The following is a 27,130-nucleotide window of genomic DNA, read 5'->3' on the forward strand; positions in this document are numbered from 1 at the left end:
ATTGACTGATAGATGCTTAGTCCATTTGATCTGGGAGGGCTGGCATCAAATTAATTTGTTCATTTGCTGTAAGCCTTCAAATTCCAAATGGTTGACAGGGTACTAGTGACGAACCAAGTCAAATTTACAGCTGAAAGATGAAGAGTCCCTTGATTGGATGTCTCATCGTCAATGGTTTTATTTTTTTGTTTGTTTGTTTTTTTTTTAAACAAAAATGAGAACTGAATATTTTCATTGTTATTGGTTAGTCAGTCTCGTCATGTTATATTATTTTTACTTTTTAAATTTTAAAAGATGAAAAAAAAATCAAGATAAATACTTCTATTGAGGTGCTGAAAAAGGATTTGGACCGTTTTTAGGTCGAAGCAGTGATTTGGCAATCAAGATCGTTTTCAATTATCGATTTAATCGCGCTAGTCATAGTATGCAATTATCTTCAGGCCTATAAAATACAATGATACAGTTGAACTACTCTCCATTATTTTATGATAGTATACTTAAGTTAGTAACTACATTTTTTAAATGCAGTTGCGATATACATGTATAAAAAAAAAAAACTGATTAACAGGACATGAAAAGGACTCCGCCAATGATTTAAACCGGGTGTTTTAATGTCAGGTTTTACTTTATAATGTAAAAACAAACTATAACCCAAGGGCGTAGGTTTGGTCTTAACATTGGTTGGACGATATGGCATAACCTGCATTAACAGTTTTTACTGGGGACGGGACATTCTTAATGATCAATGCAAAATCTGTATTGACTTATACTTTTATGTGTATTTGTTCAGCCTACACCGTTTAATTCAAACCTTTGTTTTTAAAAATTACTAAAGAAACATTTTGAAAACTGCCAGAAAAAATGTCCGGAATTGATGATCAAATTTAAATTGCATTATTTGAACACAATTTATATTGGCATACACAATAAATACAAGCCTGTTAATCATCTCTTAACTGTCCATGAATGTAAAAAAATAAACATTTGTCTTAAGACCACTCAACATTGTCTAAATAAAGAAATTAAATATAACTGAAAAAACTTTTGTCAGGGAATAACAAAAATAAAAATTGAGTTGTCCTTCAGGTAAAACACTACTGCTTTTGTCCACAATAGGCCAAATTCAACAAAACAATGAAAGCTCCTGTGGGGTGATTTAAGACCACATAAATAAAAAGTAAAATTGGGGAGATGGGGGTAAACCTCGGTTCTCTACATTTCTCGACACTTTTGAAAACACATACAGGAGGACACTTCTCTCTAAGCAGCTTCCTACTCCAGTTTTGCAGGTTGGCAAGTTCACACAGTTTAATGTTATGCTAACTCTGATGCAGGTGGGACTTTCAGTGGCAAAATTAGTGGTGTTCCCCACTTCCACAACATTGACGTCTTTTTAAAGTTCTTATAGTGGCTGCTGCTGGCTGAAAAAAAACTTCTATTATCCCTTATAGCTCTAATGCAGGGGTGGGCAAACTATTCCACAAAGGGCCGCAGTGGGTGCGGGTTTTTGTTGCAACCCATTAAGAGGACACCTTTTCACCAATCTGCTGTTTTACAAGTGCAATCAGTCGATTGCAGTCAGGTGCTTCCCATTTCTGCTGAAACCTCATTGGTTAAGCTATCGTTGTTGGCTCAGTTGGAACAAAGACCAGGACCCACTGCGGCCCTCAAGGACCGGTTTGCCCACCCCCGCTCTAATGTGTGTGTGTGTGTGTGGGGGGGGGGGGTCAAGTCATCAGCCAATCAAATGTGCTTTTAGGAGGGAAACAATGGACTGGCACATTCAGCAAGTGAAAAGTGGTACATGTAAATCTGAATATAATGAAAATAATTCACTGAATAATGGTGGGGTCAATTACAACAATCAAAACATGGGAAGACAATCCAAAAGACCTACAGTATATAACTGAAGTCATTATAATTATATAACGCAAATAAGGTTGCTTTAAAGGACAATTTGAGCATCCTGAAAATGTTTGTGTTCTGTCCCTACCGTCCCTATTCAAACTACGGCCTTGCTATCATAACCCAACGCGAGAATAACAACTGCGGCTGTTTTTGGGTTCAGTTCCCCAAATGAACACGCGATGGGGCTGTTGTGTTTGGAAGCTAGAGATTCTTCACTTCTGTTCTTTTCTGCTACAGATGTAACATATAGAACTAGATGCAAAAGTCGGAGTCGACGGTGTTTGAGTCCGACGGCCATCTTAAAGCAGTGGACTTCCTGGCAGGCTGCACTGCAGTGACTGTAAGGTTCTGATTTTCTTCGAAATACATTACCTTCAAACGATTTGGTTTTCAAGAGAATATTAACGCGGCTATGATTCAGGCTGGGTGTTGGCAAAAATATTTTCAAGTATGCAGTTATTTACTCCATCTCTGACAAATAAAATAAGCCGTTTGAAAAGGGTTCATAGCAATTTCAAAGTCCAGGCGCCATTGAAGTTGTACTGACTCAAAATGTCCGACAAGTGATAACGCCAACCGATTGTAGCTCATAGCGCGCATTATACATCTAGCCCGGGAAACACCATAGAAGAAGAGAGGAGGCTGGAGAGTCGCGGGCTCATGTGTCAACATCCAGTCAGGTTTTCCAGAGGGAGGCGTAGGGTTGTTACAAAAAAATATTCCCTCGTAAAGCCTTGAAAAAAATTCTTCCGTTTTCCCGCATTGACACAAAAACGAACAAATATTGTCGCCGGAGAGTGCGAGCGAATTTAACGTGAAGCGAGCGTTCTTCAACAATGACGGGGTACAAAGTGCGAATAGCGAGCATTTAAAATCCCATATCCGGGAAAGGCGTTCGTTTTAGCCGGATAGCCAGCTCGCTCGGTGCTCGACAGGACGGAGACTCCTCGGCGAGGCGAGCGACGCTGCAGCGTGCTTCTTTGCAGCTGACATGATGTTTCCTCAATCGAGACACTCGGTGAGTATTGTCCCCTCGTGCTGAACTCGTCAAAGTCAGTCATCGGAACACCGCGGCTACGCTAGGCTAGGCTAAGCTAACCCGAGCTAGGTTGCTCGTAAGCTGACGCCGCAGGACAAAAAATGTCAGCATTTTTTCGCGTCTTCCACAATGACTCCCTGTCTCTTTTTGCATAATAACAAACGAAAACAGTTCTAGCTATACTCTCAGTATATTACGAACAGCAGCGAGCCAATGTATACAAACAGCCACCATTCATGTGAAGTAGGCATCGCCAATTTATTTTGCACGTTTTCGTAATAAGCCTGTCATCTTTTGTCTTAAATTCGTTTCCCCCAGAAATGCTGTTTTCAAATCTTGCTGAGAAATTCAGCATATGCTGGTGTCTGTACCAAAAAGAACAATACCAAAACACAACCCAGCATCCAGCAAGATTCTGCTGGATTTGTGTTGTATGTGTTGTTGTACAGAAGCCACCATACGATGCATTTCTTAGCAGGGAAGCTTTTAGAGCATTTTGAATTATTTTAACTAGTTTCTTAAAAACCGAAGTGTGTTTGTGAATGTTTTTGTCATTAAAACATTTAATAATTTCTTCTTTGTATATGCAATTGAAACCAGAATTTTACTTACACTGCAAAAAGACAAATTTTCTCACTGTCTAAAGTTAAATTGGACTAAACCTGTCCTTCTGGTCATTTAGGATTATCAAAGTTATTTAATTTTGCTAAATGCCACAATTATGACTATCTTAGATGATTTATCATCACTTCTAAGTCAAAAGTTGGTGTCAATTTCCTTAATATTTGGTAACATTGCCTTTGGGTCAAATATTGTGGGTAACTTTCCACAAGCCTCTGACAGTACACGTCTAGAATCCTGGCCCATTCTTTCTGATAGAATTGGTGTAATATAGTCAGGTTTGTTGGTCGCCTTGTCCGCACATGCCTCTTCAGCTCTGACATCAATTTTTGATAGCAGATCAGAGCTTCAAGACATTGACTATATTGTCCACAAGCCACTTTTTTTTTTTTTTGTTTTTTTTTTGGTTAAACTATATTGGCACTGAGCGGCAGGTTATTGTCCATTTGGAAGACCCATTTATACCCAAGTTTTAGCTTCGCGGCTGAAGTCTTGAGATGTTGCCTTAATATTTCCACCCAATGTTCTTCATTATGAAGAGCTCCAGTTCCTGCTAGAGCAAAACAGCCCCAGAACAAGATACTACCTCTTCTGTGCTTCATAGTTGGTATGGTGATCTCAAATCTACTCGAATCTCTTTTTTTTCCTCCAAATATAATGATGGTCAAACAGTTCAACTTTAGTTTCCTCAGACCACAGGACATGTCTCCAGAAGATCTAATCTTTGCCCCTTTGTCTTTCTTGCAAGCTGTAATCTTTTTTTCTTAATTTTTCCTCAGAAGTAACAACTTTTTTTCTTGCTGAGTAACCTTTCAGCCCATGTCAGTGAAGAACTAGTTTCACTAGTGCATAATGACACGTTCTTACCAGCTTCAGCCAGCATCTTCATGATAACTTTTGTTCTGGGTTTGATTTGCAGATTTAAGACTAAAACACATTCATCTCAAGAACAGAGAGCCCTTCCCGTCCCCCTTCCCGAACGATGTGATGGCTGGACATTCCAATGATGTTTATATTTACTTATACTGTAATTATTTGAACTATTGAACATGGCACATTCACACATCTGGAAATTCCTTCTAAGGATGAATCAGATTTGAGAAGTTCCACAATCCTCTCCGTGATTTCTTGGCCAATTTCTTTTGATTTTTCCATGATTTCAAACAAGAAAGCAGTGTTTGAGTTGTGACCTCTAAATAAATCCCAAGTTGTGCTTTCAGTTAAGCCAGTGCTTCTCAATTATTTTCTGTCACGCCCCCCCAAGGAAGACGTAAATGTTTCGCGCCCCCCCCCCCAAACTCTCTGCCGCCACTGTAAATAGTATCATTCGTCTATAAAATTACTATTATAAATACGCATCTGCCTAACATTGTGTCCTTTTCTTCTAATAAAGAAAAAAAGTAACATAGATCAACTTATAATAAAGTATAACTTTATTAACATTGTTTTGTTTGTAACAGAGAAGACTTGACGTGCATCAATTTGCCTGAATTAAAAAAAAAAAATTTCACATCCAAACTAAAAAATACACTGAAGGTACATTTTTGACCATTTGATACAGAAAAATAAAATGTAATAAAATCAGTAAATAATAAATTAAAATTGATTAGGAACATTCACTCATGAGGACAATGTGCCAAAAATTTTGACCGAAAAAACAAATCTGAATAAAAGAAGAAGAAAAAAGTGTCCTTGGACAGGACAGTTTTTATTTTTGCTGCTCACAGTATTTACCTCCTTTGCAATGGTGTGGAATTATTTTGCAATGAGCATGCTAACAATGCTCACTGGCTTACTGATATAACACTGACAAAGCAGGATGATTGTTGGGAATATTCGGCACGTTTTCACTGAAAAAAATCAAGCGGCTTAACAATGAGATTGGGGTCTAATGTCTTTAAGTGGCGTCTTAATTGATTTGGCTTCTGGCTGTCTGCTATAATTATTTTTAGACACAGTAAACAGTGGTCTTTCATCATCACCCACTGTATTAAAAGTCAAAGCTAAAAGGCAAACGGCACGAAAAAAGCGCATTCACGGCGGCCGAGGTAGAACCGTAGGTGAGGGCGGTCGTCGTGACGATCCCAAGCCGAAAATGGCACTTCTCGGGCAGCAACGTGAGAACCGGACAAGACAGTGGGTCGCTGCGTGAGTGAGTCCGGTTGGAAAACGGCTTTCAAAAACGGCGGTGGCACACTGCTCTTCATATCTGTTGTCTGTGTGTGCTGAGTGCTCTTCCTTAGTTCAAAAATACTGCGCGCACTCTGAAAATGAGAGCGCCACTGCCACCTACTGAGTGGATGTGCAAGTACACTTTATTCCAGTACGGCAAAAAAAAAACATGTTCCCCGAGGTCACATGCGCCCCACTATTTGAGAAGTACTGAGTTAAGCTATCAGAGGTTCCCAAAGCCATTACATCATCATCTGGGCTTCCTCGTGTTGTTTAAAGACTTTTTGTCTGTGCTAATTTTTGACCTGAAAGAAAGAAACATAAAAATCAAGAAATTATCAATTTTATTGTTGTTGCGTTTAAGCAAAATGATATGATGATGGCAAGATAATTTTGGTGATCTTAAATTAAACCAGGTGAATTTCATATCAGACTGTGAGGGGGAAAATGTGTTTTTGCACAGTGTATGTAAACCTCTGGATTCAACTGCACATTAATTGACAGGCAATATGGCTTGTTTACAAAATGTAATTGCTGTTTTATAATTAGTATAAGCATCACATTATCATGCAAGTCATTTATCTTGATTTTTGTCAGCAGGCATCTGCTCAGTCCGGACAAGCTCTTAAGTTCACCACCTCCGACTCATGTGACCGCATCAAAGATGAATTCCAGTTCCTTCAAGCACAATACCACAGGTGACACAATGCCCTTACTACACATTACCTTTTAGTAGAGCTGTTACTAGGGATGGGAATCGAAATCCGATTCCAATTCAGAACCGGTTCCGAGTGTTTCGAGGCCTCGACATCACACTGAAAAAGCCTTAACGATCCCTAAAGACGCATATTGCATTGTGACGTGTCTTGTTGTCCAGAGGCATCAAACTAGCATGGCGCCAAGAACCACTCGCTCCAAAGTTTGGCTACACTTCACCAGGAAAAGGGTGAAAATGAAAGGTTACGATAGTTTAGTACGAGCGTTGCTGCCGTAAACATAACAATGACGTAGGTTCGAACGCTCGAAAGTGTGTCTTCACTTCACGAGGAAAAATTACAACAAAGCGACTTGCAGTCATTGCGAGATGGAAATAACTGCATCAGGAGGGAATAGACTGCACTGTCCTCACCGGGACGCTAAGGCTCAGTCCTGGCTATACAGCTAGCTAAACTCCCAAATGACGATTCAGAAGACGTTGGTATAATTTGCTGACTTTATTCAACCATCACTTGAAACTAAAAATAGAAATGAAACAAATCAATTTCGTCCCCAATAACAAACAGGTTTGCATCAACGTAAATCAGCGATGATTAGCTGCTAATACAGTCATAACAAACAGTTAGCATGCGTTCGCTAGCATTAGCACATCGTTTAAACAACTACACAACTGGATTTAAGTGTCCGATCGCGAGTGGAAACGCACAACAACAACACAGAAGATGATGCATACAGGCGTTGGCTCTGTGGATATTTTACAAACATTAACAAAGAACGTAGACTCGTGGCAGTGTTCCCCTTTCTCACTAACTCGCTCACTGGCTTGGATGCGGCATTTCTTCTTCTTCGCGCTGTTCTTCGCGTGAGGAAGCGCAAGGGCGCCACCACTTGAGCGTGAAAGCGCCATAAAAACTAAAAGGCATGCATTTCAATATACTGGTAAATAAAAACAGGGGTCCCCAAACTACGGCCCGCGGCTCCATATTTGGTCCGGCCCCCTGAACAATTCCAGAGAGCATTTTGAATTTTTTTTTTGTTTTTTTCTCCCTCAGTAGTGTTATTTATTTCCTGGCCTTTTTCAGTTAATAACTCAGAGAGGGTTATTTGGTTATTATCTATTTAATTACTAGTGCTATTATTATTTATTATTATTATATTATTATTTTTAATTTATTTACTTTTGTTCCGTGAAGAATCCACAGAGGGTTATTTGATTGTGGCTTTCTGAAAAACAGTAATTTTTTTACATTTCACACTCCTGCAATCGTCACACTTTTTCTGTTACAAACTGACCCCGGCCTCTCATCAGAGAAGGGAAAAGTTATTTGGCCCTCACAGGAAAAAGTTTGGGGACATTGCCAAAGGCAGAACAACGACCTATATGCCAAAATATACCAATATTTTTTATTTCTATTAGAAAAATGTTTCAGTAAAATGTTACACATTCTTGTGCATTTGCCACTTGTTGCCACAGTTAACATTGAGGCTTTGGGCCTCTTTTGACCTCGTTGTGAGTTTGTAAGGTTGTGACTTCTGATTAAACAAACTTGATGCCAATCAAAATGTTTGTTCTTCTTTTTCCCGAAATTAGAATCGATAAGAGAATCGATAAAGAATCGAATTGTTAAGCAATATCGATAATGGAATCGGAATCGTAAAAATCATATCAATTCCCATCCCTAGCTGTTACAAATGAATATTTTGATAGCTTATTATTCATTTACTATTTTTTTTTAATTAATTGATGAACTGGCTCATATATAAATCATTTACTGTCATATTAGTCTGGGCTGTGGCTTAAAACTAGGACCTCTCCCTTATAAATTTACTATTCTCTGAAAAGAAAGCTTTAAAAAAAAAATGTAATCATCAAATTAAAACTGTCCTTGTACAATCTGACATAACAGTTTGTGTTTTGTTTTTTTGCACTGCTCTGTTGTCCAGTCTCAAGTTGGAATGCGACAAGCTGGCATCAGAAAAGTCAGAGATGCAGCGCCACTATATCATGGTGAGAACAGAATTCAATTAGGATCCACCTTGCCAATACCCGCTAACACGGTTCATCTCCTTAATGTGTTTCAGTATTATGAAATGTCATACGGCCTGAATATCGAAATGCACAAACAGGTAACAATTCTGACGGCGTGTTCATGTCGTTGTGCCGTGCGCCTTTTTTCATTCATTCTCGCTTTCACCACTCAGGCTGAAATAGTCAAGAGACTAAATGGCATCTGCGCTCAAGTGCTACCTTACCTGTCGCAGGAGGTGAATGCAACGCGGCGTGCGTGCTTGTGACAAATCTTTTTAAAAGCAATAAATCTTTTTGGAATATTTTAAGAAGTTGTGCTAATGTGGTAACAAATTATTTCAGCACCAGCAGCAAGTCATGGGTGCCATCGAGAGAGCCAAGCAGGTCACACCCCCAGAGATGAACTCCATCATACGGGTTTGTTACATGTTACAGTTTTTCATAGTTGCCTACATGAATTGGTAAAATCAGCCGGGTCGGCGTTGCTAATCAGCAAGTGTTCTCTGTTGCCTTACATGGATAAATGAAGGCAAAATCAAATAAAATGACAATTTTTAATTTTCGTGAAAAACAAAACAAAAATTATAAATAAATCAATAAATTACACATTGATGTTGAATTATGGACAAAAAACGAATCAGATAAGGCCTTTTTTTCTTTTTGTAAGTAGTAAACCAAGAGCTAATTTTTTTTTCCTACATCGATCACGCAATATTCAGAAGCTAGGTAACTGTTAAAAAAAATTCTGTTAATATTCATTATTTCTAAGTGTTAACTGATTGGCTGTCATTGATGGCGATAGACGTCCAATCAGTGTTGCCTGGGAGGATTGGACGTCTATCGCTGTCGATGGCTGGGAATCAAGATCAGTCAATGCCAGCCTTTCTAATCAGAGGTTGGAATCTTGGGGCACCTAATGATTGGATTATAACTCGATTATTGTTGTTGTCTATTCCTAATAGCGTACCACATGTAACACGTCACCTTTGCTCATTAATATTCATGACGTTAGCAACTGTTGCTAGGGGAGGGATCAAACCTGCGTTTGTCCCTCATGCTGGATGCACGAAATAGTGTACGAAAGAGATGTTTACTAAGTTAAACCTAGCAATTTTGTCCGAAAATGGTGTCGCTGGTGCCAAATTCACTGGTAAAGATGTGGAAAAACATACGAATGTTCAGTTAAAGAGATGGCTTGAGTGTCGAGGGCTGAAAAAAGGCCGACCTGATCCAGAGGTAGCTTTTTTATGGGCACCTTTTTCTTGTGTGCATTGGCTCACAACACAGAAGATGACGTTCTCCTGTTTCAACAAGCTTTCCTTTACTACTATATACCCTGTCTTTCTTATGTATTATATCCTCTGGTTGTCTTACGTCTCTGACCGTTCTTGGGGGTAATTTATATTGCTATTTTTGTGTAGCGATCGCAAATGCAGTGACAGCCAACGAACACTTTTGATTTTTTCATTAATAACAAATCTTAATTCTATGAATTTATTTACACTTCCCGCTTACTCAGCCTGTTTCTTCACAACAGAAAAGGTAAAGCTGTTAAATCTAGAGCCTACTTGTAGGCATGAACAGGCGTACGACAAAAAGACCGAGGCCAAACATGGCCAATTTATTTGAATATCCGCATTTTAGAAAAATAAGCCTAAATGACTGTTGTGATAAATAAATACAATTTATATTTTTTAGGTCATTCATTGTCAGACAGAAGCAGCACGGCAAAACGCCACGCTAAAAAAATAAGTAAAAATATCAAAATGGCTTACCTCTTCGGGGCAGGCAATGGATCAGGATTGTCGATCTGTAAGACCATGGCCTCCAACAACATCCATCCATCCATCCATCCATTATCTTCCGCTTAGTCCGGGGTCGGGTCGCGGGGGCAGCAGCTTTAGCAGGGAAGCCCAGACTTCCCTCTCCCCAGCCACTTCAGCCAGCTCCTCCGGCGGGATTCCAAGGCGTTCCCAGGCCAGCCGAGCGACATAGTCTCTCCAGCGTGTCCTGGGTCGACCCCGGGGCCTCCTGCCGGTGGGACATGCCCGGAACACCTCTCCAGGGCCTCTCCAACAAAATATTTACTGCATATGAAGGTGAATGGCTTCACCTTCCTGTCGTTAAACTGGCCTTTCGGACGTCCAAACATTTTAATCCATTGTTCAGTTTTTCCATCTTGAGTTTTTGGCTTTAGGAAACGTATGAAGAAAACATCCTTCATATGTGGATGGTCGTAATGGCTAGAGTCGTTTCTACGAGCTCCATAGCAGCAGTGTTTACTCTGCATGTTCTTTTTTGAAAGATTACCGGCAGAAAACAAGCAGTACTAGCATTGGTTGTATGAGGGTGCGTTTCTTTGTTGACCCCCTTCCGGTTTACGATGGTGATGTCACGCAGCCTTGCATTCGTGTCGTGTCGTGTCGTGCGCTATTGAAATGGATCTGATGTCTATAACTCAATGTCAGTGAGTGAATGGGGGGAAAAAGGGATTTGTGATTTCTTTAGTGCGTTGTTAAAACCGCTGCTATACTAATAACCCTTTTTATATGACTATATGGATGTAGTCAAAGAGGATATGTAGGTAGTTGGTGTGAGAGCCGAGGATGCAGAGGACAAGGTTAGATGGAGGCAACTGATTCGCTGTGGTGACCCCTGAAGAGAAAAGCCGAAAGCAAAAGAATTTTGGAATAGCTTTGCTGAAATTGGGGGAATAAAAGACATTTGGATTAGCCTTTTTTCCGTCCTTAAGTCATTTCTAAGGTATCGGATTAGGACTGTATTGGTAGATCTTCAAAATCGGGTGACTCGGACTCATGCTCAAATCGGGACTTCCCTAATTTTTACTATACTGCTATTGAGCTGCCATTGTCGGTGCTAGACGTCCAATTCATTTTGACAGGGAAAGGCTGGCAGCGAATGATTGCTTATTTATTTTTCTAATAATTACTGTATGCAGCAACAGCTCCAGGTGCAGCACCTGTCCCAGCTGCAGGGCCTGGCCCTCCCGGTGGCGCCCCTTCCGCTGGGCTTGACACCACCCAGCCTGCCGGCTGCCTCATCTGGTTCGGGCCTGCTGTCCCTGTCCTCCATCCTGGCCAACTATTCGCACGGCCAGGCCGCCCAAGCTGCAAAGGACGACAAGGCTCGCGGCGACGCTGCCCCTGCCCAAGGCCAAGCTGACAGGCCACCGCCCAGGCCCGAAGATGGCGATAAGTCTGACTAGAAGAGTGCAGGTAAAATGGAGGCCGTGGGAGAGAAGAGAAATGCTCCTATGTGTGAAAATCAAGACTTTTTTTTGTTTTGTTTGTTCGTCTGTATGCTCGATGCAGCTCTCTCTGTTGGCTCACTCTTTATCACGCCTACTTACAGAGGCGCAGCGAGGTGGTGGGGGCTTTTGACTGAATAAAGAATGAGTGACATATTTTTATCCGGATGCATCAGTGCAACCCTTAAACAAAAGTACTCATTCGGCATCTGAATTTCTCTAAACTACACACAAATAAATTCTCAAATTTGAATTTTATTTTTCCTCATAACTAGGCAGACAGTAATTCGCTATATAAAAACAAGAGTAAAATAAAATCAATGGCAGTAAATACCATTTATAACTTGGGAATGAATTTTTACTTATGGCATCACGCACGCACACACACACACACACACACACACACACACACTCCAGGGAGGATCTCATTCACATTATTATGAACGGCTCGGCTGTTAATATGGATCCCAAAGCAGACTCTGAGGCCAACAAAGCTATTTGCAAGCTTTGATAACAGATAATGAAAATAATTTAACAAAAAGAGCACACCAAAAATGTGAGGATAGTAAACAACAAAAGGTGCCTGCAAAAGTTAGTGGTAAGTGTGCAAAAAGAGTGCAGTCAGTGCTACATAGTGCCATTGTCACTTACACCTGACCGCCACCAAGGTGGCTGCAGTCCCCTCAGCACCCCACTTCCTGCGCCTTTGCCTACTTGAGGAAATATTTCATGTATTTTTATAAAATGAACTCATTGGCTGCCATTGACTATGGAGGACCAGAATGCCAAAATTTAAAGGGAACCTCGGATTTGGACTTGTAGGCTCTAAAAAGCCAGAATTGCTCTCTTTTACTAAAATGTTATTAAAAACACATAAGATATTGCCATTGATTTAAAAATCTATAATATTTACTACATGTTTTGACCTGCGGATGGCGCCATGTTTTAAGCACGCAATGGACGCTCGGGCTGATGATGTAGATTGTCACTGTCACTCAACGAATAATGCTGAGTTACTGCAATTCCTTCTACACGCGAGACGTCCAACACATGCGCTCATCGCAGCAAGTACTTACTATTTGTTTTTATAGAGTCTTTTATTACCTTTTCATCGCCTCAAAATACTTTTTGCATATGTTTCCCCCTCTCATACTTGTAAGCATTGTGTTTTCTTGTGGTAGCTTTGAAGCAGAGTGTTGATCTGTTGACCACATTAGTCAGGTAGCGTATTTAAACCACCCTTATTTGATATTACTACGTTGAACTATTTTCTTATGGCATCTTTAGTACGTTATGTTCTTTCTGTATGCATCTAAACAAGCTGAAAGCTCACGGTAGTATTTTGGGTGTCAAATTTGCCTCATTTGTCGCACATTTTGGCAGAAGTTTTTTTTTTCCTTATCCTGTCTTTCTAGTTCCTTTTTTCTTTTGCTGTTTTGTGAAATATCGACAGTGCTGTAATGCTCATTAATGTTTCTCTCGAGTTCAAATTGAAAGGGTTGAACAGATGACATGGTTATGTTGCTAAAGTCAGCGTAACTATGTGCTGTCACCACCCTGCGACGTCAACAACCATGCCGGCCTACTAGTTAAATTAATATTACAAATTGTATAAAAACGAAAACATCAACAGGGGTTTCAATAACAAATTATTTTAACTTATATTTAACGCTTATCTTTCAAGAACTACAAGTCTATCTGTGGATTCCTTTAATACTTGAATAAATAATTGTCATACTATATATCCTTTTAGTGTTCGTTTATTTCAATTTATGCAATTTGTATTTTTTGTTTATAAGGAAATTGAAAAAATTTCAAATGCTCGATGGAACAGAAATGCCAAAATAACACACACATACACTACCGTTAAAAAGTTTGGGATCGCTTTGACCCCAAACTTTTGAACCGTATTGTACATAATTAAAAATCCCATATGATACGCTACGGTTCAAAAGTTTGGGGTCGCTTTGACCCCAAACTTTTGAACGGTAGTGTACATAAACATATCTTGAAATTAGTTTTGAAATAACATTTAATTGTTTAGTCTTGTATTTGATTTTGGCACTCATGGTCCTCCATAAATTGACTGCGATACTGCAAGCCCTCCTAATTCAAGGGTTTAAGTCAACGGTTCTATTGCTATCAATAGCAGTTAACAAGTTGAGGGGAAAAAAACATGGCAAATTTCTCCTTGTCACTTTGTCTTGTCATATTCCAAATTTGAAGCAAAACGATGACATTGGTGTCAATTATTTTTCATCAAACAGGTTTGTTGTCTTAAACCATCCTGGAAGTGAAGTGAAGCGAATGCGTTTCCACTTCGGCCAACAGGGTGGTGGACTCATTGGCTTTTGGGTTGACGTGACATGGATTCCAGAGCTTTGACGATTAAACAAACAAAATAACAAAAAAAAAACTACTTTTGGAAAGCTGAAACTTTTTCTGTATTTTAATTTTATTTTTATGATTTTAATTTTCCTGTATTTTGAATTCTCTATTTTTTCATATTTTATTCTGTATTCTTATTTGTATTTTTATTATTCAGTCTAAGCACTTACGTGTCGTCTGTGTGCTCTATTGCTTCTAATGATAGTAATAATCTTTGTTCTCCCAGGCAAGTTGTGTGAGCGTGTGCGTGCGCGCTCGAGGCTGATTTTTTTCACGATTCACACAGATGGGAGGGAATTTCATTAAAGATCGCTTAATTCGGCAAGAACTATGTCACAGGATATTCATCTCAAAATCAATTTTGTAGTTTCCACCCCATTGTAATTGCATGTTTAGCTCATTAAAAAGCAACACCAAGGCAAGCCAATCACAAATGTCATTTCAAGAAAATGGGGAACGGATGGAGATGAAATTCTATACGATTTCGAAAGCGGGACTCAAAATCCACATGCATCAGCCTCTAGCGCGCTCTGTGAAGGGCCAATTTGTATACATATGAATATATCAATATACATATTTTTTAAAGCATTTTTGTACGTTCCAAAGCTGCTTTTTAATGTGTGTATCATGTAAGGAGCACATTTGTGTGTGACATTATTTTCTTTCAAGTTCTGCAAGTCATTTCTCACTTTGTAAATGTTTGATCCTCTTTTGAGCAGAGATAATGGGGGGAAAAAATGAACAAACCATGTGTGTAATTGAATGTTAAACAAAAAAAAAAGTAAAAGCAAGAGTACCACGCTAACAACGGCAAGGAGGAATGCATGGCACTTTTAGCAGTAAGGGAGTTTTTTTTGGTGCCTTACAAATAAAAGATGTGATTGGAACACTGTCTTTTTTGTACCTCTTAGAAGATGTGGAAAAATCATAAACGGGGAAAATCGTTTGTGAATTGGGTTTTTCAAAAATTAGTGCTTGTGTGGCGAAACGGATGTTTTGTCAACAAAAAAAACTTGGTAACAGCTAGGCCTGCACAGTATATCGTTTGAATATCGCCATCGCGATGTGTGCATGTGCAATAGTCCTATCACAAGAAAGTGTGATTATTATTTTTTGAACACGGAAACATTTGGTTTGCTTCATAAAAGCACCAAGTGTGCAGAGACATGGCTTCCTGTATCCCTTTTATATACAACGATCTTCATCATTCACAGATAAAAACCCATCAGCCTGCATTAAGCAGTATATGAATACAGTTATATAGAAGTTTTGCAATTTTTTTTGCGCTTCGTTTTTAAATAAATTACAATTGAAGCGCCTCAAATCTATACTGAAACAAAATATTACAGAAACGAAGATAACATTGTTATACTAGAAACTGCAATTTCCGGAGAATTTACGATGGGGCTTTGCTGTGGTAAATACAAATCAGGTCACTTGCTGTTTATTTGGGGACATTTCTGGACCAGTTCCTGTTATCGGGTCACTTGGATATTTGGGGGACACGTCCGTTTGATATCAGGTCCTTTCATGTTGATTTGGGCACACAGGTTTTTTTTGCCATCGAAAATGAATGGGAAATTTGGACATGCATTGCCATCAATGGCATTGACTTACATATACTGTATGTCAATAGAATCAACATACATTGCCGTCAATGGCATGGACGTACATAGCCCTCTTTGGCATCTGTGTACATGGGTGTCAATGCAATGTAAAAGCCATTGGAAATGAATGGGAAATTTGGATGTACATGGCACATGGCAGTCAATGGCATGGACGTTAATGTCTGTCAGCGGCATTGACTTACCTGGATGCCAGTTAAATGTTAATGGGCTGAAATGGTAAAAAAATAACAAGAACTTCTGTTTTCCTGCTAAAGAAAATGAACATAAAATTTAGACGTACATGGCTGTCAATGGCATCCCATTAGAAATGAATGGGACAGTTTTTGGGGAGTCCTAAGTCGTTGCCAAATTCTGTATGCAACTTTTAGGCCCCTCACCGTCCTGGAATTTTTGGGGAAATTTTTAAAGTGTAAGTTATGCGTTTTGGTAAAAAAATGTAGGACAAGTAGTGTTTTGAAAAATGTTCATTTTTTTTGCGGGGGGGGGGGGGGGGGTGGTCTTTTGAAAAATTCCCTACGTACGCTGTAATGGTGAATGGTAAAAAAATAACAGGAACTTCTGTTTTCCTGCTATAGAAAATGAACATAAAATTTAGACGTACATGACTGTCAATGGCATCCCATTAGAAATGAATGGGACAGTTTTGGGAGAATTTTGGGAGAGTCTTAAGTTGTTGCCAAATTCTGTATGCAACGTCTAGGCCCCTTACCGTCCTGGAATTTTTTTTATGTGTAAATTATGCGATTTGGTAAAAAAAATTGTTGGACAAGTAGTGTTTTGAAAAATTTTCATTTTTTGGTGGGGGGCGGGGGGTCTTTCGAAAAATTCCGTACGTCGCATGAAAATTACGGTCATTTTAACTGACGGTCGGTCAAACGGTTTTGGCAGTGCAGCGTGCAGAAGAAACGCCATTTAAAAAAGATAAAATGAATTTTACTGTATGGGCCTTTGCAAAGCAAACCCCCATATAAATATGATGAATTGCTTAAAGATTATAAAATAAAGAAAATAACGAACGAAAGGATAAATGGGAGCAACTCAGGGAAAACTAATAAAATACTGAATGCAATACATTAATACAATAAAATAGTGAGTCAACCGAAGTCATCTGGTGAAAATTCGTTTATTATTGCAATATATATTGCAAACCTCCAAATAGTCCCAATCGAAGTTTTTTTCACTGCTTGATCAAACAAATGAAAAAAGCCCTATAATCACGACTAATGTTTTCATGTTCGAGTAGCAATAGATAAAAGAAATTTGAAGTTTTTTTTTTCAACCGTGGATCAAAGACGTCGATGTAACTGCGACTTTGCATCTGTTGTCAAAATAACCCAGCAAACCCTTTTTTTTAAACCAGTAGATGTCACTGTAGCACCTCTTTGTTCTACCATCGAGTTTGTAACTTCAAAGAAATGAAGTTCATGAAAATATCATGAACTAACATGTAATGTTACATCAGGGGAAAAACAAGGGCTTTCAAACTAGTTTGAGCTTCAAACCTTACTCTGACTTGTACTGTCAAAATAGGGTTCCAAGTTCGAGTGTTGGCTTCCAAACATTTGGGGTTTCAAATCAATAACCCTTTCATGCAGGATATACTAATATACGGCGGAAAACACTCAGGTGACTTGAAGTTCCGCTCTGAGAACCCCAATTTGGCCAAACTCAAAATTGTCCTATATGCATGTGTGATACATCATTGAAAAGCGCAAAACCTCAATTTTCTGGGAGAAGAAAAATTTTGAACAGGAGGGCATTTAAACAAACAAAAAATTTAAACAGCAAAACCCTGTCTGGAGATGAGAGAACGCAAGAGCAGAATTACAGACGCCATGACTTTAACGACATATGATCGCATACTTACCTTGTTTCGATCCAAAAACTCCATTTAGCATGTATCACTTAGTGTCAAGAGTCCAAGACACACCTGTGAATGGCCACAGCGGGATTTTTTTTTTTTTTTTTTTTTTTTTTTTTTTATGGGTGAAACATGGTAATATAACAAGGGTCGCGATGCAGAAATTGCAGACATTAAGGAGTGGTCGAGATTTTCTTTTTCATATATTTACCCTTTTAAACGTTTTTTTCACCCTCCTAATCTTTCTTTCTTTGGATCGATTATCATCTAATATCGGAGAAAATGCGACAGTAACAAAAAAAAATACTATTATGCAATAGTTACGAGGTACAGTAGAGATCCGTGACTTTTTTACAGACACCAATTTTTTCATTGTGACGTAATTTGTTTAAAAGTTTAAAATATGTGAGTCAATAATTTTTTTAAGTCATTTTTTTTTTCTAAACGAAATATTACACATCAATTAATGATTCTAAGCTAAAAATGACAGACATTTTGAATAATAAATATAATTACTTACCGTCTTTTTATGGCTAGGTTGAAACAAAAGTGGTTGCGCAACGCCTGTAAACGGGGGTTTCTAGGGTAAAACGGACAAATTAAAAACAGTTCGAAGGCTTAGTGCGCCATGAATCTGCTATGGCAGCATATAGACATATTGTTCTATCAAACACAACAGTTCTTTTGGCTTAAAATACAGCAGTTTATTTTAAAGAGTGGTGCAAGAGCAGAATCTGCTTTTTCAGTCTTGTCTGTGTTTTCCGCCATGTATATTTTTTTAACCCTTACTGGGCACTCATTTAAATATTTGGTAGTCGTTGACAGCGCTAGATGTCTAATCCATTTTGACTGGGAAGGTTGAATGAACAAACTCCGTCAATTGCATTTAAACATGAGCATTCAGAGCCAGTCCTCCAGTTTAAATGAATTGGACATCTATCACCATCAATGGCATGCAGTGAGTTAAATACTGTGATGATTACTTGGGTGCAATCAGTGTGTATTTCTTATTTTATTAATTGTAATTTCATTAACTCTTTTTACAAGCATTGTATTTATGAATTTCTAATGTTTAAATAATCATATTTGTAGTATTTGCTAATGAATATTTTTTAAATGACTTAAAATAGTCATTTGGGCTAAATGTCCTATGTTTCCAATCTTGAATAGCTGTCCACTGTAGTGACGTGAACTCTGTCCCTGAAAGGGCTAAGGTGTTAAAGTAGGGTTTTAAGTAGGTCTGTAGCAATTTTAGTAGCCGATTAATCGATAAACTAGTTAGTTCGAATAATCGAGCAGTCTGATAAGGAACATAAAACATTAAAATACCTGAGCTGAGCCTGAAACAGTTTTATAAAATTAATAAAAACAACAACAAAAGAACAATTGTCTAACTTACATAGCAAAAGTCCGCTACCTTAAATGCTTTAGAATGCAAACATTTTTGTTTTTTACAATGCTCTTAACAAATGGTTCAAACACATATTCCCACAAAAAATGGCTAAATATACCTATAACCTAAATTAGAAATTCATTTAAAAAATTTTTTTTAGCTCAAACAAAAACTTAGCTATGTTGGTCTTAACGGAGAGCAGCTGGATTCAGCCATGTGAAATGAGTTATGTCATATTCACTGTTGCCACTAGAGGGCAGTGTACCCACCCAAATCAAGACAACTAAATGCAAACACTCTCAAAACACCACAACGCCACTTTAATTAAAGGAATACTCGAAGCAGCAAAATTTAATTTGAATCTTTTTGCTAATCCAATTATTCAAATAATGGAACAATCGTTGCGGCACTAGTTTCAAGCACAATTCAGGATTTCAAAATATATTTGTAAAAGCCAAAAGGAAAACCTAATTCACTATTTTTTTGCATTTCCCTGGATCAGTTTATGTTTCACTTTCAAGCCTGTGTTATGCTTTGTTTGAAGTAGGGTTTTTAAAATGGTTCAGGGTTCTAAACCTGGGCTATTATTTGAAGTTATGGTCTCAAATGAAGGTGCCAAGCCAAGATTGGAATTTCAAATCAGGACTTGTGTCACTTCTGCGCTAATTGACTTGTTTCTCTTGGCCATGGGAGGGGCTATTCACTTATCTGGCCGACGCACACACAACAGATAAAAGGCCCATCAATCATAATCCCAGGCACCTTTAAAGACAATAGATGTGAGGCAAGACGGAAATGGCACCTTCTTAATGACTCTGTTGTGTTGTTGACGTGCATTTTATCTGGCGATGATGCACACATCGCTCATTAAGTCACATGTGATCGCTGGTCCACAATCTAACTAAATAATAACCACAAGCAAATTTCCAGTTAATATTCCTGGTTCTTTGAAATGTGCATCTTGTTTAATAACAAGGGATTGACAGTGACTTTATATTAACATAATATAATACGATAATTGATTACTGTAATTTTCTGTTTATAAGACCCTACTTCTTTTCCCTTATTTTAAATCCTGCGGTTTATAATCCAGCGCGGTTAATTTGCTGATGTATTTGGGTTAATAGACAACACTTTATTTGACAGTGGCGTTCTAACACTGCCATGAGACTGTCATTATTATGACATGACACTATCATTGGGATGAGTGAATGCTTATGAGAGATGTCATTTAAGTGTCATCCGGCAAATTATGTCACTAACTCCATTTATGACCATCTTTTACATCCATTCAAAGGTGACATAATTTGCCGGAGGATACAAAATGACATGTCAGCATTCATTCATGCTCATAGCAGTGTCATGTCATAATTATGATGGTCTTATGACAGCCTTATGGTGCCACTGTCAAAGTGTTACTAAATATCATAACTAGCAATTTATGGAACAACTGGAACAGGAACTGAAGAAATACCGTATTGGCCCGAATATAAGATGGCCCTGATTATAAGACGATCCCCTCTTTTTCAAGACTCAAGTTTGAAAAAAGACTTTTTGAACACCAAATTAATTTTTATACAGAAAATAATTACAGTACATCTGAAACAAGTGGTTATAACAATATATTTCAGAGAAAAAGCATGTTATTTTGCCTCATTCAAATCTTAATATCTGAACTTTTAAATATGTAAACTAAAGTGCAATTACATTCGTAAATGAATGGCTTCTGGTTTTTGAAATGTAAATAAACCAATCTATTGTGATACAACAACAAAATTGCAATAACTGCATTAACCATCGAAGTGAGGTCTAATTGTGACTAACTGTAGTCTTTAAACAAATGTGAATAAGAAAAAACATTGCAATAAAATAATGCAAACTGGTTAAACTTGAGAGCAGCTGAGATCTGTCATGACAGAACATTACTCCTCAAGTTCAGCATTCGCTTCAATGATATCTGGCCCCATCTAGTGTCGTGAATGGGTATAATGTCTAGACCGCGAATATAAGACGACCCTGTGGCGGTAAGACATTATATGGAGTCTTATTTGCCGTGCTCGGCGGCTCATGTGTCTCGTTAGGAACTCAGCCGGAACGCGCGCGGCTCTTAAGTGTCTGTGTCACGTGACTGTGACGTAGCCAGTAACGCGCTCGGCCAAATGGACACAAAAGTACGGTCGGTTAATTATGGCAAACAACAAAGGGTCACCACAACCCCCACTTTTTCAGTCTTATTTCAATACAAAAAACAGCGTCTTATATTCGGGCCAATACGGTAATTAGCACAGAACATGAATTATGATTGTTATTTACATCTGTAGCGCTGCAATGCATGCTAGAAGGCATGTTGGATGACAACAGTGTTAACTGCAGGTGGCAGCAGAGGCTGAATGTCTCCTTGAAAAGAGCAGTGATGGCCAAATGAAGCAATGAAGCTTTTCATCCAATTGGTTCAAACCTTCATGGTGGTTCATTGGGTCTTATGACAGTCTTATGGCGCCACTGTCAGATAAAGTGTTACGATATACCATAACTAGCAATTTATGAAACAACTGGAACAGTAAGTGAAGAAATAATTAGCACAGAACATGAATATTGGTTGTTATTAAGCCTGTCGCAATATGCAATAATTCCATTTATCGCACGATAAATAAAAATGAAGGCGGTAATTTTTCCACTGCGATTTATCGCCTCGCGTGCACGTGTGTGCGCGCGTGCGGCAGACGTGCTGTTAAAAGTTCGGATTCCTCGTTACCAACTGCGCAAAATGCATCTTCGTTCCGGGTCCGGCAAAAACTAACGCCGGAGCCAATCGTTCCCATTTTATCCTATTGTTCAACGTATACCGGCCGCGTCAGTGCTCCAGAGTGACTGTGGACCATCTATGGCGCGCCGGTGTTGTCGACGTGTGGGCGCTCCCGTCAGGAGTGACATTTCACGCGGGGCTGCTATTTTTCGACACAATGCCGGATATTTACAACGAAGTCCGCCAGAACATTGTTACCGACTTGGCTGCTACGAACAACCTCGCTTTCACAACGAACAGCTGCCTCAAACTCGTCCTGTTTATAAAAGTCGATTGTCATATGCTGGTGTTGTGTAGTAATGAGCAGACGTGACTTCAGCGGCACCTGCTAACTTTTTTAAAGCGCGCACACACTAGATATCATGAAATGGCAAAGTAGATGTGCTACGGCCATGCCATTGGCTACGTGAGCCCAGAATGATTATGGGACACCTAGTCCATATACTACATCGATGAATTCTAAACTGTCATGACTGAATAGAAGTTAAGAAGGCCAAATCAATCCATACCAGTGACTATAGATAATGTTGCAAATATTGTTAATTCAGTACGTGACACAGATGGATTCGGACCACAAATAGGATGTCTTGCTCATGTAGTAAACCTACCTGCTAAGAGAGCTGTAGCAATCAACAGTGTGCCCTGCCTCACTTTACAAACAGTAAAGATTGTTCTCAGCACTTTTATACACATTTTTTTCAGATCAGTAAGAAGTAAGCACATAAATATTATGCATTAAAATGCATGTTTATATGATGGCAATTTAATTTTTGCTCGTTAGCAAAAAAAAAAAAAAAAAAAAAAAAAAAAAAAAAATATATATATATATATATATATATATATATATATATGTATATATATATGCATAAATATTAGGGCTGTCAAAATTATCGCGTTAACGCGCGGTAATTAATTTTTTAAATTAATCACGTTAAAATATTTGACGCAATTAACGCACATGTCCCGCTCAGACAGTATTCTGCCTTTTGGTAAGTTTACAGCAAGGCTTTTTGCGCTGTCTAACAGCGAACTCTTGTGGTCGCTTTGCGACATGGTTTATTTTTTTTCTTGCCAGTTCAATATGGCTGCACGACGTCTCGGGCTGACGCCTACGTTGTAATGTTGTGCTTATATGATCCTTGGACAAGATTTGTCCATAAGTATGGTTGTTGTAAATAATGCACATATTATGTTAATAAGGGAAATGTTCTATTTTTTGTATGAGACGCTTTTTGTTTATTTTTTTGTGAACCTGTATAGCGTGCTAAGCTAACGTTGTTGCTAATGCAACGCTTGTATACTTTTTTTTTGTAGTTTTACGACGGTCTAAAGAGGACAATGGTTTGAGGCCATTTTATTAATAAATCAGATGAAAAAGAAAGAAGTCTGATTATTATGGCGTCGTTCACTAGCTGTCTAGCTTTGGAAAAAGTAGACGCTTTGGAGTGAGGACATCATAGACAGATTTAAATGACAGTAGAGTGAAATGCCAACTACAGTCCTTGTGTACCGTATGTTGAATGTATATATCCATCTTATGTCTTTTCTTTCCGTTCCAACAATTTATTTTACAGAATATATATATAATTTACAGAAAAATATGGCATATTTTATAAATGGTTAGAATTGCGATTAATTACGATTAATTAATTTTTAAGCTATAATTAACTCGATTAAAAATTTTAATTGTTTGACAGCCCTAATATATATATAATTGTTTTTTTTTTTTTTTTTACAGAGCATTAAATGTATAGAATCGGATCGAAAATCGTGTCCCCCGTATCAAAATTCGTACCAGACCATGACTTAACTGAATCGTTGCATCCCTATGGAACACCATTGTAGAAGCTACGACGGGAAAAGTTTTCATTTGCCTAAATGCTTAAGTTTTTAAGTGCAATTTTTTTTTTTTTAAACACTTTTTATTTATTCTGTGTTTCTGTCCGGTATCAATATTGTTGTTTTTTTACTTAAGAGGCATAGTCTATTGTTTTTAGTTGTGATTTCTTAAAAAGTGTTTTTGAATTTAAGAGTAAATATTTATCGCGTTTAAATGGGTGTACTTGATCTATTAATATATACTGTATTCTTACTGTGTTATTGTAAATTGGTTAAAAAAAATTGGGGGGGACGCAATAATATCGCATATCGCAATAATTTATGAGAATAATTATCGCACATTAAAATTTGTTATCGCGACAGGCCTAGTTGTTATCTACATCTGTAGCACTGCACTGCATGCTATGAGGCATGTTGGACGACAACAGTGTTGACAGCAGGTGGCAGCAGGGTTGACTGTCTCCCCGAAGACAGCAGTGATGGCCAAATGAAGCAATGAAGCTTTTCAGCCAATTGGTTCAAAGCTTCATGGTGCTTCATTTGGTCTTATAGCAGTCTTATGATGCCTCTGTCAAATAAAGTGTTACCGGTTAATATCTTTTGGTGTAAATATCCAATAATACAGTGAGGACAGCTGCGGCTTACAGTCCAGTGCGGCTTATCTGTGAACAAATGCTGTTTTCGTGTCAAATTTGGTGGGTGGCGGCTTATTGTCAGGTGCGTCTTATAGTCCAAAAATTACAGTAGATAATATACATAAAAGAAAAAAAAAGAACTTCACTTAACGATGCAAGGAATTTCCAAAAAGAACTATCCTAAATCTGTGCGCACATCGGCCACTAGGAGGCCATGTGGCTCTTTCCAGAGAACCACTGACAGTAAGACAACTTGTAGAAAAAGAGCATAGTCGTTGAAGAACAGAGCTCAAATATATTGATGTATCTTGTTTTTGGCATCATACAAAGAGCACATGCCAATTAATACTGTAATATTTCTTGTCTATAAAGGCTCTTGGCAGGTTTGTGTGTGGATATTATTGAGTGTTAAACACCGCGGCTCATGCTCCTTTTCGTTAGCGTGCGAATGAATTAGCATTACGGCAATGGTAGCAAACCAGTGAAAAATGCATTGTGTAGTTCAATGCACAGTGAATTTAACTTAATTTTCTTTGTTGTGTCTACTGAGTTTTACATTTTCTACTGGAGTCTAATGAACAGTTTAAAAAATTGATAATTTGACTTTAGGAGTGACAGTTTGCTCTCTGTCCGAATAATTGTGCTGCATTTACACTATGTTTGATCAATAAATATGGCACGGCCGATCACCGAGATTGACCTAAAAAAAAAATTTCAAGCTGTCGATCTAAAAGATAAACATTATTATGAGTTGATATGATTTGATATTAAAACCCCTCTTGATGTTTTCCCTTTTATACAATTTGTAAAATTAGTTTACTTAACTAATAGGTCGCCATTGTTGTTGATGTTGCAGGGCAGTGAAGTTACTTGGATACGCTACCGGGTTCCAGAGTGTGACTTTAGCGACATAAACATGTCATCTGTTCCACCCTTTCAATTTGAACCCAAGAGGAACATTAATGGGCATGACAGCACAATATTTCACAAAACGAGCAGCAAAAGCAAAATGAACAGGGAAAACGGGATGAGACGAGAGTATGAAACCGGTGTTCTGTCAAAATGTGCTACACCGGCGAAACGCGAAAGCGAATAGAAGAATTTGACACCCAAAGTACTATTGTGCGCTTTCAGCTTGTTTTGTTTAGATGCATACAGACAGAACATACTAAATATGCCTTAAGAAAATACTTAAACGTAGTAATATCAAATAAGCGTGGTTTAAACACGCTACGTGACTAATGTGGTCAACAGATCAATCTGCTAAAGCTACCACAACAATACACAATGCTTAAAAATATGAGAGGGAAACACATGCAAAAAGTATTTTGAGGCTCAATAAAAACACAAATAGTAAGTACTCACCGCTTTTAATCGATATGCAGATGTGTTGAACGTCTATTTGTCTAGTGAGTGACAAAATATGTCATCACCCTGAGCGTCAATTGCGCGCATTAAACGTGGCGCCCTCCGTAGGTCAAACCATAAACTAAATATTATATATTTTTAAATCTATGGCAATATTTTATGTGTTTGTAATAATATATTTTAGCACAGGCTTATTCGAGCCCACATGTCTTTAAATCCGAGGTTGCCTGTAAGCCCTACTTGTATTTCGAGAAATGGCCTCTAAACATGTCCATCCACACATTCACTTTCAATGTACTACAATAAATACATGAGGCAATACGCTCCACTGAAAAATAAATGACAACTCAAGGCACGTCGATGACTGATTTCAATCGATAGGAGGCGGCCGACGCTTACTGAAGGGCCTCGGAATTAATAGATTGCTTTAAATCGGGAGGAAAGTACTGAGGGTGGGGTGACCAATCCATGAATGTACATTTGTGGTGAGAGTGAAAAGTGTGTACAGTAGAGTAAAAGGGCAACATTGATATTGTAATGCAAAAACTTCGATGTGTTGGTATGTCCTATAAATAAAAAGTCAGTGAAAAATGTCCGAAATAAGAATGAGTATTGATTGATGCCAGTGTTTTCTTGTTTTTCTTCCCCACGAATGTCTTGCTCGGCAGCTTAAAAACATGTTGGGCGAGGATCAATACGGGTGCTGGGAAAACACAACCATGACAAATTATGAATATTGCTTCTGTTAGGCAATGTCGATAACTCTGCGTGAGACAAGAGATTCAAGATGAACCGTGTTTTTCAAAAACATGGAATAATCTTAATATAATATTGCCAGAAATGTGCCCTAGAACTGACTGGCAATCAGTTTAGTGTGTAGTCCACATTTTGCCAGTGGTCTGTTGGAATAGGCTCCAGCACCACGGGACCTTTACAAGGATAAGCAGTGTTCAAAATGGATGGATGGGTAATATTGCTAACAATTAACTCATTGGCTGCCATTGACAATATTACTTTGGGCTTTACTTTTTAGCTGGAAATTTGCATTGCAACTAAACATTGTTAGGTTTTGTGTTGGTTTTCTCCTAGTGTGACTTGGCCCTGTGATTGCCTATTGATTTCACCTGTTGTCCCTACTAGTGTATCCTCCAATCTGCATCCTCCTGTGCTCACCTGTTCCTCGTTGTGTCGTTACCCCTTGTCTCTGTGTGTGTATATAAGCTCCCAGTTTCTTTTCACTCCTTGTTGCGTCATTTTCTATGTCAACGTCACTTTCAAGTCCTGTCCAAGCCCTTGTGTACCAGTCATTGAACATTGCCTTTTTGATCCCCAGTCCTTTTGGTTGTACTTTGTGCTTTTGGTTAGTTGTTATTAAAACGTGTTTTGAGTTCACCGCCACCTGCCTTGCTGCTTTTTGCTTCCCTGCAATTGGGTCCACACCACCTGCCTTCCCGCATT

The 27,130-nt window shown here is 38.4% G+C and overlaps 1 protein-coding gene across 3 annotated transcripts; it reads left to right on the forward strand.

Moving 5' to 3' along the window:
* The first annotated feature begins 2,535 nt into the window (after positions 1-2,535).
* LOC130930667 (TLE family member 5-like) lies at positions 2,536-15,016 on the forward strand. Of its 3 annotated transcripts, XM_057858673.1 has the most exons (8): positions 2,536-2,926; positions 6,338-6,438; positions 8,402-8,465; positions 8,540-8,584; positions 8,660-8,722; positions 8,829-8,903; positions 11,446-11,722; positions 14,022-15,016. In XM_057858673.1, exons 1-7 carry the CDS (start codon positions 2,900-2,902, stop codon positions 11,710-11,712), a joined length of 642 nt encoding a protein of 213 aa, XP_057714656.1. In that variant the 5' UTR covers positions 2,536-2,899; the 3' UTR covers positions 11,713-11,722; positions 14,022-15,016. The 3 variants fall into 3 exon arrangements, with proteins under 3 accessions (XP_057714656.1, XP_057714655.1, XP_057714657.1); XM_057858672.1 differs by having other exon boundaries at positions 11,446-15,016; XM_057858674.1 differs by having other exon boundaries at positions 2,537-2,926; positions 6,341-6,438; positions 11,446-15,016.
* The last annotated feature ends 12,114 nt before the right edge of the window (positions 15,017-27,130 follow it).

The sequence above is a fragment of the Corythoichthys intestinalis genome, chromosome 15, assembly GCF_030265065.1.
Source record: "Corythoichthys intestinalis isolate RoL2023-P3 chromosome 15, ASM3026506v1, whole genome shotgun sequence".
NCBI lineage: Eukaryota > Metazoa > Chordata > Actinopteri > Syngnathiformes > Syngnathidae > Corythoichthys > Corythoichthys intestinalis.